At 46.1% G+C, this 16,280-nt stretch overlaps 1 protein-coding gene and 1 pseudogene across 3 annotated transcripts in view; one reads left to right on the top strand and one right to left on the bottom strand.

Annotated features, from left to right (window-relative positions):
* The window catches only part of LOC144144548 (CCR4-NOT transcription complex subunit 9-like), a 104,213-nt gene that overhangs the window by 15,634 nt on the left and 72,299 nt on the right, over positions 1 to 16,280 (bottom strand). For all 3 annotated transcript variants that reach the window (XM_077676069.1, XM_077676075.1, XM_077676082.1), the window contains 2 exons: positions 15,418 to 15,516; positions 12,354 to 12,445 (listed from right to left, as the gene is read on the bottom strand). In XM_077676069.1, the coding sequence (XP_077532195.1) occupies positions 12,354 to 12,445; positions 15,418 to 15,516 (191 nt within the window). The remainder of the gene's footprint in view (positions 1 to 12,353; positions 12,446 to 15,417; positions 15,517 to 16,280) is intronic.
* LOC144169322 (zinc finger BED domain-containing protein 4-like) lies at positions 4,800 to 6,690 on the top strand (annotated as a pseudogene).

The raw sequence follows: 16,280 nt of genomic DNA, 5'->3' as shown, positions 1-16,280 counted from the left end.
AGCGTTTTATCAAAAATGGCATTTTTGGCCTCCACGGTCATTTTTCTATCAGTCTGTAAATTTCTTCATCAAAAGGCACCACATTTTGTTGTTATTATATTATAATAGCATTTTAAAGTGCACTCTACAGCTCAGTTAGCGCATAATTCGATGGTGAAACGGCACTTTTCTTGCAATGCAAAGCTAGCATTTCATCCTCAGATATCTTGGCACCCAGAGCGGGTACAACTGTAATTCTTTTTGCTTCTGATACTGAAATGTGTGGAGAATACAATGTTGGAAACAAATTTTTCAAATGGAGGCTTTGGAAAATTATTATTGTGTTCAATTGGCACCACCTGCGAGCGGTTTCTGGCAGAGCACGGGAGAAGTGAAGTTCCCTGTGTTGTAAAACGACCAAAAATAGCTGAATCAAAAAAGTACTTCCTATGTTGTATTCTTTAGTCATTTGCCTGCCTAGCCATGTGGTAATTGCCATTCTGTATGGAGTGGTTATTTTGTAACTGTGACCCAAAATAATGGCAATTAATCATTAATTAACTCAATATATAATCAACTTACAAACAATCTAATGGCAGATTTGAAATCAGCACAAAAAACTCGATAACGCAGTGCAGTTTCATTAAAATTGGTTGGTAAATAAAAAAAATAGCTCTAAGACCAGTCTGCCCCCTTAAATCGAGAATTTCGTAAAATCGAGGTTTCGATTTTACAGTTCATTTAACCAGTTATTGGGGTTTTAACACTTTGGCCCTCGCCAGGCAACAACTGCTATGTAGTTACCTCTCCAATTAAACCGAAATTTGTACTAAAACTGGCCGCGAAAATTGTGTGAATTTCAACACTTGGGCAATGGAATTCGGATAGCCGACAGTAGTTCATGCGTCATCGTAAAACTGGTGCTTTTTCCGCAACGCCTCAATAAATATGATAGCAGACTAGGTTTCCACTTTTTCTTTTTTCATTTCGGTCCCTACTAAATGCCGCTGTTAGTCAATTGAACCCGTGTCCATGTCCCGTGAACTTCACCCCGCCGAGGTGCTCGTTCGAAGTTACGCCTCTTTTCGTCCATTCAGTGGTAGGCTTAGGCGCGGCGGGCCAACAGCGGAAGGCTACTATGAAACTTTCGAAAGACTTTTTTCATGTACAAAGGCTCCGCAGTATGGGCATAGAGAAAGAAAAAATTAGTCTCTATGGTATGGGCACGTGATGCAACCACAACACTCGAGCTAAAGCTATGATTGCGAGTTGAGCGGAGTACACGCGGACCGTTTCACTTTGTGGAGCAGCGCTTACGTGCTCCGGAAAGCGGAAAGCTTGCATTAAAAATCTTCCGGCCAAATTCGATTAAGCAATTACTTTTATGCCCACTGAGCCCTTACGAAACTGATTTCTCCGCACCGCAGCTGTCTAATGAACGCTGGTGAAACGAAGATGACCACGTTCAAAGAGAGCAATTTATTGCCACCAGCACTCGATGTTCAAGCCGTAGTGAAGAAGTCCGTAAACAGTGCTTGGCGTTTCTTGACCAGGGCGGGCTTTACGTGACGCTCGTATGCTGACAGCGCTAACAAGGTCTTAAACATTCGTGTGCACCTGCGTGCCTCCGCAGAACATCGATGGCATCCATCACACTTCGGTGGCTGCCAGTTCCACCGAACTTCCTCAGGCTCTTGTTCGGAACACTTTTCTTTCTCTTGGAGTGCTCATGCTGCTGACAAGACTCACCTAACGATGCACGAACCAAATATTAATTTGGTTATCAGCGAGCACAACCTAGAGCAGCAGCACCGTGAGCAATGACGCGTAGAAAAAAAAAGCTTGAAGTAGGCTTCGGTAGCCTAAGCATAGAGGGCGCTGGCGTAGGCAACGATGGAGACGTCAAAATAGTGGCTGCACTATTAACCCGTCTATGACCGCTAGCGGTTTGTGCAGCTTCGTTCTTCGCTTTTAATTGTTGTTAACCGTAGATTTCACCGCTTTTCTTTCATTTTAGCCTTCAAGAGTCAATTTGAGCACTGAATTTTTTCAACGTAGGGCCTGAGAGGCAAAATAAAACGTGCCTCGACCGGAATTTCGTTCTTCCTTTCTTGCCGTGACTTCGTTAAATCGAAAGCGCCGCACAAAATTACTTCGTAAAATCGAGACAAAAATACATGCATTTAGCAAAATTTTGTTAGAAAACTTGAAAAAATTCGTTATATCGCGAATTTCGTTAAATCGAGGTTCGTTATATCGAGGTTCAACTGTACAACCACGGCCCCTTCCCGCTTGTGCGGGAGCTGTGGAGAATGTCGTCTGCTGCCCCTACTGGACTGCTTAGGGACTTGGCCGCTAGGGGATTGCGCATGCGCAGTGTGGTTGTGAAAGAGGCGGATTGCCAGCTCGTCTCCTCGTGACGTCACACGAAAACGCCACAAAAAATGGGCGAGGGTGCAGAGAGGAGGACAGCATTTTCGAATTGCTTTTTCTACTAAATAAATTCGCGTAAACGCGCTCAGAGTGGTCGAAACATGGCCTATTGACTTCGGACTACAATTTGCGCTAGTAATCCCACAATGTTTACATATCACTTCAGTGTCCCTTTAAGAACAAGGCCGCTGCCGATAAACGCTGCTGGTGGGATTGAACAACAGCGCACTCGGAGTCAAGTCTGCCGTCCATCTTCACAGGTTTTTTTATGTAATAAAGAACTCAGGTTCAGTGAAGCTCGGCATTTATTATTCCAACGCATGCATCGTTCGAGTTCCGGCCGATGAAAAAGGTAAGAAATACCTAAAGTAGGAGGTTGGCTCCCATCCATTGTGTGCAATCTGCCGGTGGCCGTGCACAGTCCAACTGGTAGAACTTTGGACATTTACAGCTGTCCATAAGATTATATCGTATCAGCTGTTTTAATGCCCAGACTATAATTATAAAAGTAATGTGGAAGCTTCCTTGGGGGAACGTCAAGCAGCGATCCGATTTGCTTGACGAACGGTGCCTTGTCACGAAGGGTTTTAAAAGAGCCTAGCTGATTCTGCTGGCCACGACTGATTTTATAGCGGGTTAGTAATTGCTTCTTGTTATATTCTTGCTTTCTTTGCTCAGCTTAGCGTGCGTCTTTACGCACTCGACCGCATATGCTAGGCCTTTTCCAAGGGCCGGTGCCAAGCTTCGGAAACAGGGTTTTTAGGTGATTCTTTCCACCACGTGAACGCTGTGCGGAGGTGCTGCAGGCGTGTAGAAAGAATAGGGTCTGTAGCATTTATGTGCAGTACTGGTCAAATTTCACACTTTTACGCTCGTATACCTCCTCCCCCCACCCCCAACACCGGTCGGATACTGCATACTTCGGCTACAGCGGACGTTTTTTTCCGTATTAAAAGGTGCGCAAACTGTGGAGATTGGTGTTTGGATAATCGCTCTTTTCGACCCATACGTAGAAATTTCTGGTTTTTGAACTATCCCCTGAAGAATAATTATTTAAAGAAACACATTTACTCCTCCCAACATCAACTCCTTCCAAGTCACTTTCACTGCCGCCTCCAAGGCTTCACGGCCAAGCTTGGCCGTGAAAACAACCTTGGAGGTGGCAGTGGCAGTTTGTTTACACCTATTGGCATCCACTGCTGACACGCTGAGATGCTGTCGGCATCTAAATACGATGATTCTGAGAAGATGTGCTGCTCTGTGTCGTCACTTCCACTCTCGGATAAGAATTGAAGTTCCCCAAATACCGTTAAGGAGGGACACTGGTCTTGAGGACCGAAAATTTGCCAAAAAAAAAAAAAAATCAATTTTCTGTATTAATATTATTTGCAGTCTACAGGTTCTAAAGAATGTACCTGCAAAATATCATAGCTGTATCATAGGTATTCACAAAGCTGTCGCCCTTTGAAGTTACCTAAATGACCATTTTTTTTTGCCCATGTTTGCAATCTTCGTGCCCTGTTTTCTCAGAACCTATTGAACCTATTTTTTTCCCTCATGGTCAGCTGTCGGGTACAATATCTGGGGTATACTGGTTCGATTTACATCATTTTTGCTGCATTCGAAAGCTTATGAACTGAACAGTGCAATAAAACCACAAAAGTACAGAATTTCTTTTTGCTGGCACAAGATTAATGCAGTTAGTTTTACAAGAACATTGTAAATTGATGACCTGACATTTACGAATCTTACAGCGTTTGCAGAAACCATGCTAAAATCACTGCAGTGGTATAGTTGCACTCCCTGGTCCTTCTAGAGCACAAAGGGACAAAAGCTATTTGAGTATTTCATAGGTACATAATGAAAAAATTGCCCGAAACGGAGTGACATAGCATGTTGCACAACTCTAAACTTACACCCCATAGACGAAAACTGACTGCATATTTGTGCTCAGGATGTTGAAATATACTCAAATTGAGATGGGCGAATATTCGGCAAATTCGAATATTCGATCGAATATTTTATTATTCGAATTCGCTTCGACTCAAATTCAAGCATTCGAAAATTTCGAATTATTCGGCGTCACCGAATACGCTGGCACGGTCTTCGAACGTTGGCACCACGACCGGCTTTATAAAGCCGGTCATGGTTGGCACGGACCGCAAGTGGCGCAAGCAAAGCGGCACTACAGTGTAGCAGCACGCAGCCAGCCATTCACGTATAGCTGCTGTCAGTCCTATCGCCATTGCTAACACGTTTTGCTTGAAGGTGGGAGATAGAAGCCAATCCAATCCATTCAGCACAGCTCTATTTCCAAAATGGCGTCAACGTCATTTCGCACGTCGGAAGACGATTCACGCCCAACGAACGCCTGCCCAACGTTCGCAAATCCAATATGGAAATACTACTCCAAGCTTCCCGGTGGCGGCACAGCGCGGTGCGAATCGTGCCAGTCCGTTTTGAAGACCCCAACCGGAACGACTACAACGCTAGTGAGCCACCTGAAGCGACACCCTTGCAAGTACAATGCTTACTTATCCGACCGTCAGCGTAAAGTAATGGTGGCCTCAAAGCGGAGCGCGGGAAAGGAAAGCTCGTCGCCGGTTTCAGTTGCATCCATTTTCAAGCCAAAGCTCCAGCCGACGTCCCCAAGAGCGAAAGAGATGACACGAAAAATCGCCACTTTCATTGCCCACGACCTTCAGCCGTACAGTGTGGTCGAAGCTAAAAGCTTCGTGGATATGATCAACTACGCAATGCCCGAGTACGTCATCCCTTCTCGAAATAAGTTTTCAAGGACGATTATTCCAGACTTATATGCGGCGAAGATGAACAAGTTGAAAATGGTGTTGCGGGAAATTTTCTACCGGGGAGTAGAGTGCTACATGCTCACAACGGACGCGTGGACATTGCGAGCGGGCGACAGCTACGTGAGCGTGACCGTTCACATGCTGGATCGTAACTTCATGCAGCATGCGTTTGCCTTGGCATGCAAAGCAATGCCAGAAGGTCACACGGCAGACAATATCCTGCGTTTTCTTCAAGCGGTCGTAAAAGAGTGGGACCTTCCCGAAGACATCCCTACCTTTGTTGTCACGGACAATGGAAGAAACTGTTTCGGCTGTCGCCAGGTCGTCGTGGGAGGGACTGCAGTGTTTTGGACACACTCTTCAACTGTGCATTAGTGATGCAAAAAAGGAAGTCTCAAGTTTTGCCCTACTCTGTGTGAAATCAAAGTCCATTGTGGGACACTACAAGGAAAGCGCGCGAGCACGAGGCAGGCTCCTCGAAATACAGAATGACATGCACATGCCGGCCCTTGAAGTTATCCAAGATGTCCCAACCCGCTGGAACAGCGAGCATGCAATGTTGGCAAGGCTGCTGAAGCTTCGGGCTCCTATTTCTGTAAAGCTGTCGGAGTCAGACTCGGTGGAAAATCTGAGCGCGCAAGAGTTGAAGCTGATGAATGCCATAATCAGAGTGCTTCAGCCCTAGTGCAGGCTACTGCCGAGCTTTCTGCAGACCACTATCCAACTCTTTCACTAGTTATTCCACTCCTGCACTGCACGCGTGTGATGCTTGAGGAGCACGTATCTGGAGCAGATGAAGCAGCACCTTTTGCCTCCAGTCTCTTGCGCAGTCTTTCGACATGATTCCCCGACATCAAGATGGCCAAAGTGCCAGCACTTGCCATGCTGATTGACCCACACTTCAAGAGTATCTGCTACACCACGGAAGCTGAAAAGAAGCGGGCAAGAGCATTGCTTGTGTCTACTCTGGAAAAGCTTTTGCCGTCACAGCAGAAACAGGACCAAGGATGTTCTGTCGTGCCAGAATCAGCAATGGGTGCGACAAGCACTGTGTGGACTATTTTTTCTACATTGAGCTCCACCGCATGTCAAGAAACTGACAATGGTCATACCGCTAGGCAAGTCTGCGACTACCTGAGTGCACCGCTGCTGCCTCGAGCAGAGAACCCATTGGACTGGTGGAAAGGTCGTGGGAGCCAATCGTACCCAGCCCTGGCTAAAGTAGCTCAGAGGTACCTCTCCATCTCAGCCACTCAGACAAGAAGTGAGAGACTGTTCTCAACTGCAGGCGGTGTAGTTAGCAACAGGCCAGAGCTGCTTCTCACACAGCATGTCGAGCAGCTTGTTTTCCTTCATGAGAACCTGTAACTGTGCCGTCAGCTGTTGACACGAGGTGTGCAGCATTTGCAGTGCTCCTATTATTTTTATAATGTGAACATTTGATGTTACCTTCCCCCAGTGTTCATAAAATAAAGTGCAAGAACACAGTTCAGACTCACGAAACTTATTGTATGAGTATCAGTTACTTAAGCACGTGCATTTTTACGATGAATGATTATCATTTTCCAAAGTATGTGAGAAAAAGTAGTACAGCTGAACCTCGTTATAAGAGACACTGATGTAAGAGACAAATGGGTATAAGAGACACTATTGACCCACATGGTTGGCTGCCCTATCTTTCCCATTAAATCGACCTCTTTTATAACAGACATTGGATGTAGAAGATTGGTTATAAGGGACAAGTCACCCTTGAACTTTAATCAATAATCTCGCTTGTAATAGACATTTTAACTTCAGACGCAGTGCCACCAGTCACTAATTGCAGTTGCTTCCATCCTGGAAGCTCAGGTGGACGACAGACGCCTGCAGTCCCTATTTATTATAACTTCAGCAAACACACAGTGGTTCAGTCAGCTATAAAATGACGACGAGAAGCCCTGCCAATGGAAATGCAACTTACAGAAGTGGTTGAAGCTCACTGCCATCCATTGGATGGAGCGCGATCGCACATGCGGGTTCCCCCGCGGGCATAGCTCCCAATCAAAAAGCACCGCAGATGTTGAGTCCTGCAAGCATAATGAATAGCCTGAGCACACAGCGGAAGAAGCTGTGCACTCCGCCTATTCATCAGGCTTGTGAACTCAACATGTACGATTCATCTTCCACAAATGAGGAATGAAAAAAAAGCTTGCAGAATCGGTTGTAAAATATACAGTGTAAATACAGTCATGAAGCAAACAAAGATTCAGAACCGTTTCATAAATTCTGGGGGCCAAACATAAATTAGAATGAGTCTTTTGAAACATGCTGTAGCATTCTTTTGAGCTTGTTTTAGTCATAGGGTGCCCACATTGAACTAGGGTCTGATTAGTAAGTGAAAACATGGTACCCTGCTTATAAGAGACATCTCATATAAGAGACAGAAACTGCTCCCCGGTATGTGTCTCTTATAAAGGGGTTCAACTGTAATGATATTCGAACTATTCGATTCGAAATTATTCGAGAAAAACCACTATTCGCTTCGAATTCGATTTGAAGCAAAATTCCACTATTCGCCCAAGCCTATACTCAATGTTTAAATCTCAAGCACAAAGGTTAAAAAATAACAAAAATGTCCTCAAGACCAGTGTCCCCCCTTAAAGCGGAATATAGGTCGAGATTTTTTACCAAAAAATTTGCCGTAAAGTCACTTCTCGACCTATATAGCGGTCACTGCCATAATTCTAGTTGTCGTTCGGCAACCAGGCAGCCCATCAAGCCCATCCAAACTGCAAAAGCACCATCGCCATTACCACCAATCGGACGCGCTGTCATCTTTGTTTTGTTGCTTCTGTCGCTGTCAGTGGATGAGTGGATGTGTGCGTACTATTTTCTTCTTGCTCAAAATGAGTTTAAGCGCTTGGTGCCAGTTCACAGCAGCATTTAAACAAAAATTTGGAAGTTTTCCACGATGTGTCTGCCTTGTGCCAGTTCAGTGTCACCAAAAGAAGTGTACGCTACTGGCATTAGCTGAAGGGGCAGCTCTCGGTGAGCAATGTTTGGAAGACCTTGGTTCATTAGCACTGCTGCTCTGTGCACGTGCTGTACAAAGCGGCAACTTTTGTCCGCAAGCGTCGTGCGACGTCTCTGCACCAAGATGCTTGCTGGCCGCCTGCACAGACTGGCTCTCGCTGCAGTCTGCACATGAGTGCCCCACGCTTTGTGCTCGCTTCATGATGACATGGTCTTGTGAGTGTTTAAGAAGTGCTGCATAAGCAGTTTCCTGGACTGCACCGGCATGACTTGCTATGTGGGCGCCAGCCAGCGAGAAGCAGTCGTCCAACGACATCTCAGACATAGCCTCCTATATAACCTACTGTGCCTGCTCTATCGCCCCGAAACCCATTGCAGCAGCCCGTTCACTGTGGGGGCGCCAAGTTCCCAGGTTTTTCGATGGCCATGCCGATGCGAACTACTGTTTCAGGCGGAGGTGAACTGAAACGCACCTCGGCGTCGTCTGCTACACGAAGGCGTCTTCCAGCTACAAAAGTCCGCAAAACGGCGAGCTTGAACTTCATGAGCCAGTATTAAAGACCGAAGCTTTATGGGTGGTGTCGCAAACCTACTAAACTGTGTACTGTTTCCGCCTGCACGCTCGCCCTTTTGGGTTCGCTACGGCAGTTTCTAACAAAATGTATGCAAAATGTTGTCACTGCGATAAGAGCCAGTTAACTTTTCTCCCGCTGATAAGTGAAATGTTGATAAGTGAAAAATCATGATTCTAGATTCGATGTTTAGTGATTATTGAGTCATACTAATTAAATTTTGTTTCAAGAAGTCCAAACAGTTGAGCTCCCTTTTTTTACTTACGAGTCCATTAAGTGTTGTCCTGCGGCTAATACTTTTTAGGGTCCCAGAAAAGGTACGCGCCCACCCTCCTCCATCCCTTCCCTATTTCTCCGTCGCTGCGGCTCCACGAAATGTTGCCATCGCGCATGTAGTAGATATATTGACGACGCGGTAATCGGCAATGCCTGGCTGCTGCACAAAGAATGACGACTTCAATCTTTAGCTCAAGGCGATGCTCAGTATTTGAGAGCCCCTATATACACATAGGATAAACATTCAGCATGCACTTAGCTTGTTTCTCTCGCTACTTCTCCCCGGTACATTCATTCTTACCTCACCAATCACCTACCGAATAACCGATCAATTCCCAGTGGGTCACAAACCCACTAGTAAACTCACCCGTAACATTTCTGGCTGAATCGAGGGAAACGGAGAAAAAAAATTTTTGTGTTAAATTATTTACGAACGAAGAAGATAGCCCGAGAAAGATCATCTGTTTTATAACTACACTGTTAAGTTCTAGCGTCACCCTAGCTAGGTGGTTTTATTTCTGGCCTCGTGAATTTCAGAGCCAGAGTCACCTTTATACAACCCGTTTTTTTGTTTGCAAAGGGTCTTGACAACTTCTTTTTAAACCACTCATTGTTGCCAGGTGTGTAGACAAATGTTTACTGTGCCCTCGCCAACACAGGACAACCTGGGATTAGGGCGCCACCAGAGCGAACGGCGGAATTTCTGGCACTGAGCAGGCACAAGCCGTTATAAAGGAGGCTATGTCTCAGACAACACTAACAAGTAATCTGAGACGAAACAAGTCATAGCCTCAACAAAACAATGTGTACCGATCTCTTTTTTTGTTATTATTATTTGTGGCTACAAGGTAAGGAAATCGACCTGTATTCTGGCTTGACCTATATTCCGCATTATACAGTAAGAATCCGAGAAAACTTCTGCAAAAACACATTTTCTTCTTTTTTCCGGAGTGCAGACGGTGCCGGTATGCGCGCGCACAGAGGAGGACGCCATTTTTAAGTCTATTGCGAGCATCAAAGAGTTTCTCAACCAAAACGCATACTTTGAGAGCTTTGAGCGGGTTTTCAAATTTTTTACAGCACCGTCTATTAAAGTCAATTTAAACTACACAAAATATTTCAGGGTAGTTTGACTGCGGTGCACGCAAGCGCTTGTTTTAGCGTGGACAAGTGTAGCTAACCTTCAATAAGAGTGGTACAACCCGTGTGGATGAGCTCAGCTAGTCTATGGCAGGCAAAGGGTTTAAGTAGGGGAATAGGTGCTCGATATGTTCTTTGCCGATTTTTCAAATTGCTTCAAAGTTTATGGTGTGTGACTGTTCAAGAATTGATAAAGCATATTAGAAGCTATAGAAGACAAAAGAGAGATGCAGTTGAAAAAATGATGCTTCATAATCCCATTATGCCTGTTAGCAAGGAACAGGCCATACCAATGCCAGCGAAACTGTACACATATACGCAATATCGCACAACAATATGCAATGGCTGAATATTGAGGAATTGGGCAGAAAAATACATAGCTCTTATACTTTACTGAAAAAAAAGAAAAAAAAAAGAAAGAAAAATGTGAATGAAAAAATAATAAATACAAACAAAACTGCAGCCAAACAAGTAATGTGCACCAAATACCACAAGTTGCTACTAGGTGATGCTAGCTGTTTTTCCCCTGCACCATGTCGGGTGGGTATGACAACAGACAGACAGACAGACAGACAGACAGACAGACAGATAGACAGACAGATAGATAAATAGATAGATAGATAAATAGATAGATAGATAGATAAATACATAGATAGATCGATAGATAGATCGATAGATAGATAGATAGATAGATAGATAGATAGATAGATAGATAGATAGAGAGAGAGAGATAGAGAGAGAAACGTTTATTTGAGCTTTCTGAAGTGGGCTTCCTCATGGATTCCTAGCCCGGGAATCCATGAGGTGAGCAGAAAGCCTTCGCTCGGGATGTCAGGAGTTGCTCTACATCCAGATGGCCACTGGTCATCACAGCTCAGGGATGGGAAGAGGGGACCGGAGAGGCAGAAGTTTGGGATTGCGCTCACACTGTACTAACATGAGGTAGAGTTCCAGGTTGTGAACAGAACTGGCATTCAGCAGAGTATTGACTTGAAAACATGTGATGCAGACGCACAAGCAGTCAGTCTTCAATAAGAGCTTGTAGCGGAAGATGAACTATAAGAGTTGCCATTATCACCCCCACACGACATTCTGCTGGTGGAATTTAAACGTTAGAAGAGTTAGTCTACAGAAGGTTACCAGATGGACATGAGGACCTCTGCAACTCTGCAGCCCAGTACAGGTGCAGAAGCAAACTTTCATTGATGGTTATTATCAATGATGCCTTTAACAATTTAAGTCGTAGTGAAAACTGGCAAGAACTTCCCACACTGCACATCGGCCAGCTTGACCTTTGAGAACACTCTGCCCAGCGTTCGTCATGGCGTGATCTCTGGTACGCTGTTCTCGCCAGTTCCCATCCGTTCGCGCCTGAAGTGGGGAGCACAGATGCCGAGATCGCACTACAGATGCCAAGCTCACGACGCTGGTTGCCGCGGGATTTAGTGCATGCTAACACGGTCCATCTTGGGAGACGTGGAAACCTGCAGACAAACCGATCCGGTCCTGCCAGTCATGAATAACTTTCAGCGGCAAGTTCCGAAATTCATGCGAGGTGCAACAGCCGGGCCTCCAATGAAGAAGAGAGTGGGGCCACCAGCTCTGCTGTTTCTCCAGCCTTGCACCACTAGTGCGAGCTGCGCCAATTTTTTGTACTCAAGACAATTACCACAGATGTGCCAAGGTTCCCTATTGGACTTCTATTGGAGTGATTTGCAATATAGAATTATTGATATATCAAAATATTCTGCGATCCCCTTAGAATCCTATTACATCCAGGTTGACTTTATCTGAATACAAGTGCCGAGGTTGCAGAATAAAAACTGAAACAGAAAAATTTTGCTTCCCGAAAACATCCTTAGAACGGACAAAGTTGCTGTGATGACTGACATCTTCGGGAAAAGTCTTTGCGTGCCTCGACATGTTTTCTGGGCCTCAACACAGTCGACCGACGAGTTCGAGGCTTTTCCTCTGCAGGCACACACCCGCCTGCTTAACACGCGTCCTCACAGTCGCATTTCTGCCTCCCTCCGCCCCAGATAAGTCTTAAAATGAGCATGTGCCACCACACAGGCAGCATTGAGTCGGAGCCCAGCTGACCCCACATGCAGGGGGGAAGAGGAGGAAGTACCTGGGATTGTCCGACATCCTGAGGTAGCAACGAATCACGTGCTTCAGCAAGCGCGGGCTTGGTTCTTGGGCCAGATTGAGAACCGTCTTGCCCTGCACACACAGCAAGGCACATATTAACCTTGAAGACCTAGTGGATCCCATGTGGCTGGAAGAAACTCAGAGTTATCTCAAGCACACTTTATCGAATAACTGCCTCATAGCAAACCTTCGCGGTGGTTCAGTGTACTGCTGAGCCCATTGTTCTGCTGCGCCCAAGAATGCGGGGTTCAATCCTTGCCGCTTTTCCGATTGCTGCTTTTCTGATTGAAGCAAAAAGTGAAAGCACCAATGTGTCGGCCTGGCCTCCGCGGTCAGCTGCCGGCGGCGTGCCGTTCCTCCGGCCATCCCATTTGGCGCGTCCCCCAGCAAAAACATGTAATTTGGCTAACTCCGCAACATGTCGCAAAGTGGCAGTGTTAGCCGATGGCTTGGCTAACACTTTTTTCACGATAAACTTTTTCGATAACTCCCTTGTTTTTTGTTCCCCCGTTTTTTTTTTTTTTTTGTAATACCAGCTGGGACACCACTTCGGTCCACCACCCACTACAAAGGGACAAGCCACATCATCACCATCAGCTGCTCGCACCAACTCCCCTGAATGGCTTGGCGGAGATTGAGCGGCTGGGTGTCTACGCAGTCGTAATTCCTCTTAACTCTCCTACGGGCATTAGTTTTGATGAACTGAGAGACTTGACAATGATGTTATGAAGTCGGCATGTCTCAGCAGCTTAGAGAAACTGAACTGATCACCAAAAGCTTGACCAATGTCTCGAGCGTGGTGCGAGCATATAGAGTGGGATGCAGTACTTTTTCGGAGGTTATTTATAGACTAGACTTATAGATAGTTATTTGTGGTGATGAACAAGTCTGCGGTTGCCATGCCATGCTGTTGTAACGGCTACCGACCAGACCCCATAGCGCAAGAAACTAAGATCCAGGCCACTGCAACGCAAAGTGCAATTTTAGCTGCATACAGTCTACGCTCGTTACAGCGGATCCGGCAACAACGGACTTTCGGTTACAACAGACCATTTCTGTAGGTTTGTCTTGTCCCCATGCATTTTAAATGGAGTCCACTCCGCTCATAACGGACCCGGCTAGAGCAGACTATCGGCTACAACAGACTAAATTTTAGGCAAAAATTGTTTCGATGAATGTTTATAGCGGACTTCCGCGGGGCCGGCACCCGATATCCTCTTTCTTTGTTTATTTTGGCAAGAAAACTTATGTCTGGCAACATTGATGGCAGCCGGGTCGGCGTCGCAGCCAAGCCAGTGCCAGTGGCTTTTTTTTTTTTGTGTGTGCGACCAGCGGCATGAGCGGCAGGGTAACTGATTTCCCTGTAGGATAAATTACGCGCAATTAACGCTGTCGAACATGGGGAAAAACAGGCCGACATCGCCAGAAGTACAGGCCTGTCTAAGCAGATGGTCCGCTCTACCGCCAAGAACAAGGCCGCTGTGGATAAACGCAACTCCGATGAGATTGAAAACAGGGCTATCTCTGAAGTCGTGCACCCGGAGGCGAGTCTGCCCTCGTCGTTTTTTTTGTAATAAAGAACTCGGGTTCAGTGAAGTTCGGTCTTTATTATTCTCCTGCATGCATCGTTACCGTTCCGTTCGGTGAAAAAGGTAAGAAATGCCTCAAGTAGGAGGGTTGGTTCCCATCCATTGTGTGCAATCTGCCGGTAACCGGGCGCAGTCCAACTGGTCTAACTTTCGATTTCACAGCTGTCCGTCATCAGATTTCATAACAGCTGTTTCAATGACCAGACTAAAATCGTTAAAAATGTGGAAGCTGCCTTGGGGAAACGTCAGGCAGCAATCCGATGTGTTTGACGAACGGTTTCGGGAAAACCTGCCTCGTCGTGAAGAGATTTAAAAAAACCTAGCTAATTGTGATGGCCACGATTGATGTTTTATGGCTGGTTAGTAACTGTGCCTAGTTATATTCTTGCTTTATTTGCTCAGCTTATCATGCGTCTTCACAAGCTTGACTGCATGCGCTAGGCCTTTTCCAAGTGCTGCCGTGCTAAGCTTTGGGAACGGTGTTTACGCGATTCTTTGCCCTCGCGCGAACACTGTGCAGAGGTGCTGCAGGCGTGTAGAAAAAACAAAGTGAATGTACTATGCATATGAAATTTTGGTCAAAGTACCCACTTTAGGGCTGTCAAGCCATAGAAAAGTGGCATCTTCTCCGGCCACACCCCTTTTTCACTGAGTGCTGTACTGGTGAAAATAAAAAACATTTTTGATTGATTGATTTCACTGAGCTTTTCATCACTGACTCGAGTTAGTGGTGGCGGGGATCTGCAAGACTTCTTGGAAAGGACTGGCACACTCGTCTCCAATTATCCATAATGGCTTCTCTAGAGAATGCGGCGGCAGCGGTAACCTCTCCCAAGCAGGTAGTGTGTTTTGCTAAAGCCACTGCACGGCGAGCCGGGGACTCTGCAGTCACCGCGCTCACGAGCGCTCGCCATTTTCACGCTCCTCGCTGCTTTTAAGTTGTTTTTTTCTTTTTCTTCTTCTTTTTTTTTTTGCTAAAGCCACTGCACGTGCCGAGGACGCTCGGCGGTCACCGCGAGGCATGCGTTCACGAGCGCTGCACATATTTTTGCTATTTTTTCCTGCAATGGCAAAGTTACGGCTTGTGCAAAAGCTCCGCTGTTAAAATACGGACGATGCAACCACCACTGGTGTTTCTAGAGCGCTTGTGCTCCTATGGTAAAGGATTTGAAAGAATAAATAGAAAGTATGAAAGCAAGCCGTGCCCGTCTGTGCCAACAGTGATGCAGTAAGCTTTTAACCACAACAGAATTTTAAGTGAAAAGGTAGAGGCCACACAACAGAAACCTTAACTGGTAATGTCACTGGCAATGGAATTTTGGGGAGTAGGGAGGGCGGGAGAACACACACACGTGTGTGTGTGTGTGTGTGTGTGTGTGGGGGAGTGTGTGTGGAACACAAGATGAGAAAATTCTAAGAGAGACCAAAAGTGACCACTAAAATATTGCCACTCACCAGAATCATGGCAACGTGAGAAAAGCGATCGTAGGTGTGGCAGATGTAGGTCAAGCCAGTGTCATCAAGCATAATCTTCTGCAGGATGAAAGTAGCCACCTGGAATGCATTCAGATCAAAAGCAAGACATAAGTGCATCTGCATAGCTCAATAAACCTTGGTTAAAAGGTTACAATTGGACACAGCAGTGCACCCAGAACATCGGGGGATAAAGCCACGGATACAATGTGTAAAGGAGTTCTGACCCAAGTCAACCTAAAAATTCTAGAATGAAAGCAAAACAAAACAAAAAACACCGGCAAAGCTTATGCTGGCTGACAGAGAACAACAAGTTGCAGAGTCGTACACTGCAACACTTGGCCCCAAGGTTGCCCTTTCAAGAGATGTGGTGCTATTCCCACTACACTAATGAAGTCAGTAGGTTTCCGCGCGACATAGGCTGGCTTGCCAGTTGTCCAACACCAGTATTCCAATATAGTGGAATCTCAATGATACGAATTTCGGGATACAAATTTTTGAGAAGTCCTGGCGAAAATGCATTGTTTGCAATAGGGAAAATTTCGGGTGTTATGAACGGACCTGCGCGGCCCGGTGGACGGTACGAATGAGCCGGTGAGGCGCACAACTGCCCAGCGAGCAAGCGACGGCGTTGCACAGGCTGTCTCTCCCCTCTTTGTCACTCTTTCTCCGGGAAGGGCCGTGCTGCTGTTGTATAAGCATGCACGGAACGCCGAGTCTGCCGCTGCCATGCCACCAGGGAGGACACCTTGATGGCCTTAGGCAGGCAGTGATGCAGTCGGGTAGCAACTCGACGTCACTCAGTTGCTGGCGTCTCACTGGTCGTGGGTGGGGGACCGCGACAT

This window comes from Haemaphysalis longicornis, unplaced genomic scaffold, assembly GCF_048455015.1.
Source record: "Haemaphysalis longicornis isolate Haplotype H1 unplaced genomic scaffold, Haemaphysalis longicornis Haplotype H1 scaffold_1, whole genome shotgun sequence".
NCBI lineage: Eukaryota > Metazoa > Arthropoda > Arachnida > Ixodida > Ixodidae > Haemaphysalis > Haemaphysalis longicornis.
The sequence above is the reverse complement of the archived record's forward strand: the minus strand, read 5'-3'. Positions and strand labels throughout refer to the sequence as shown.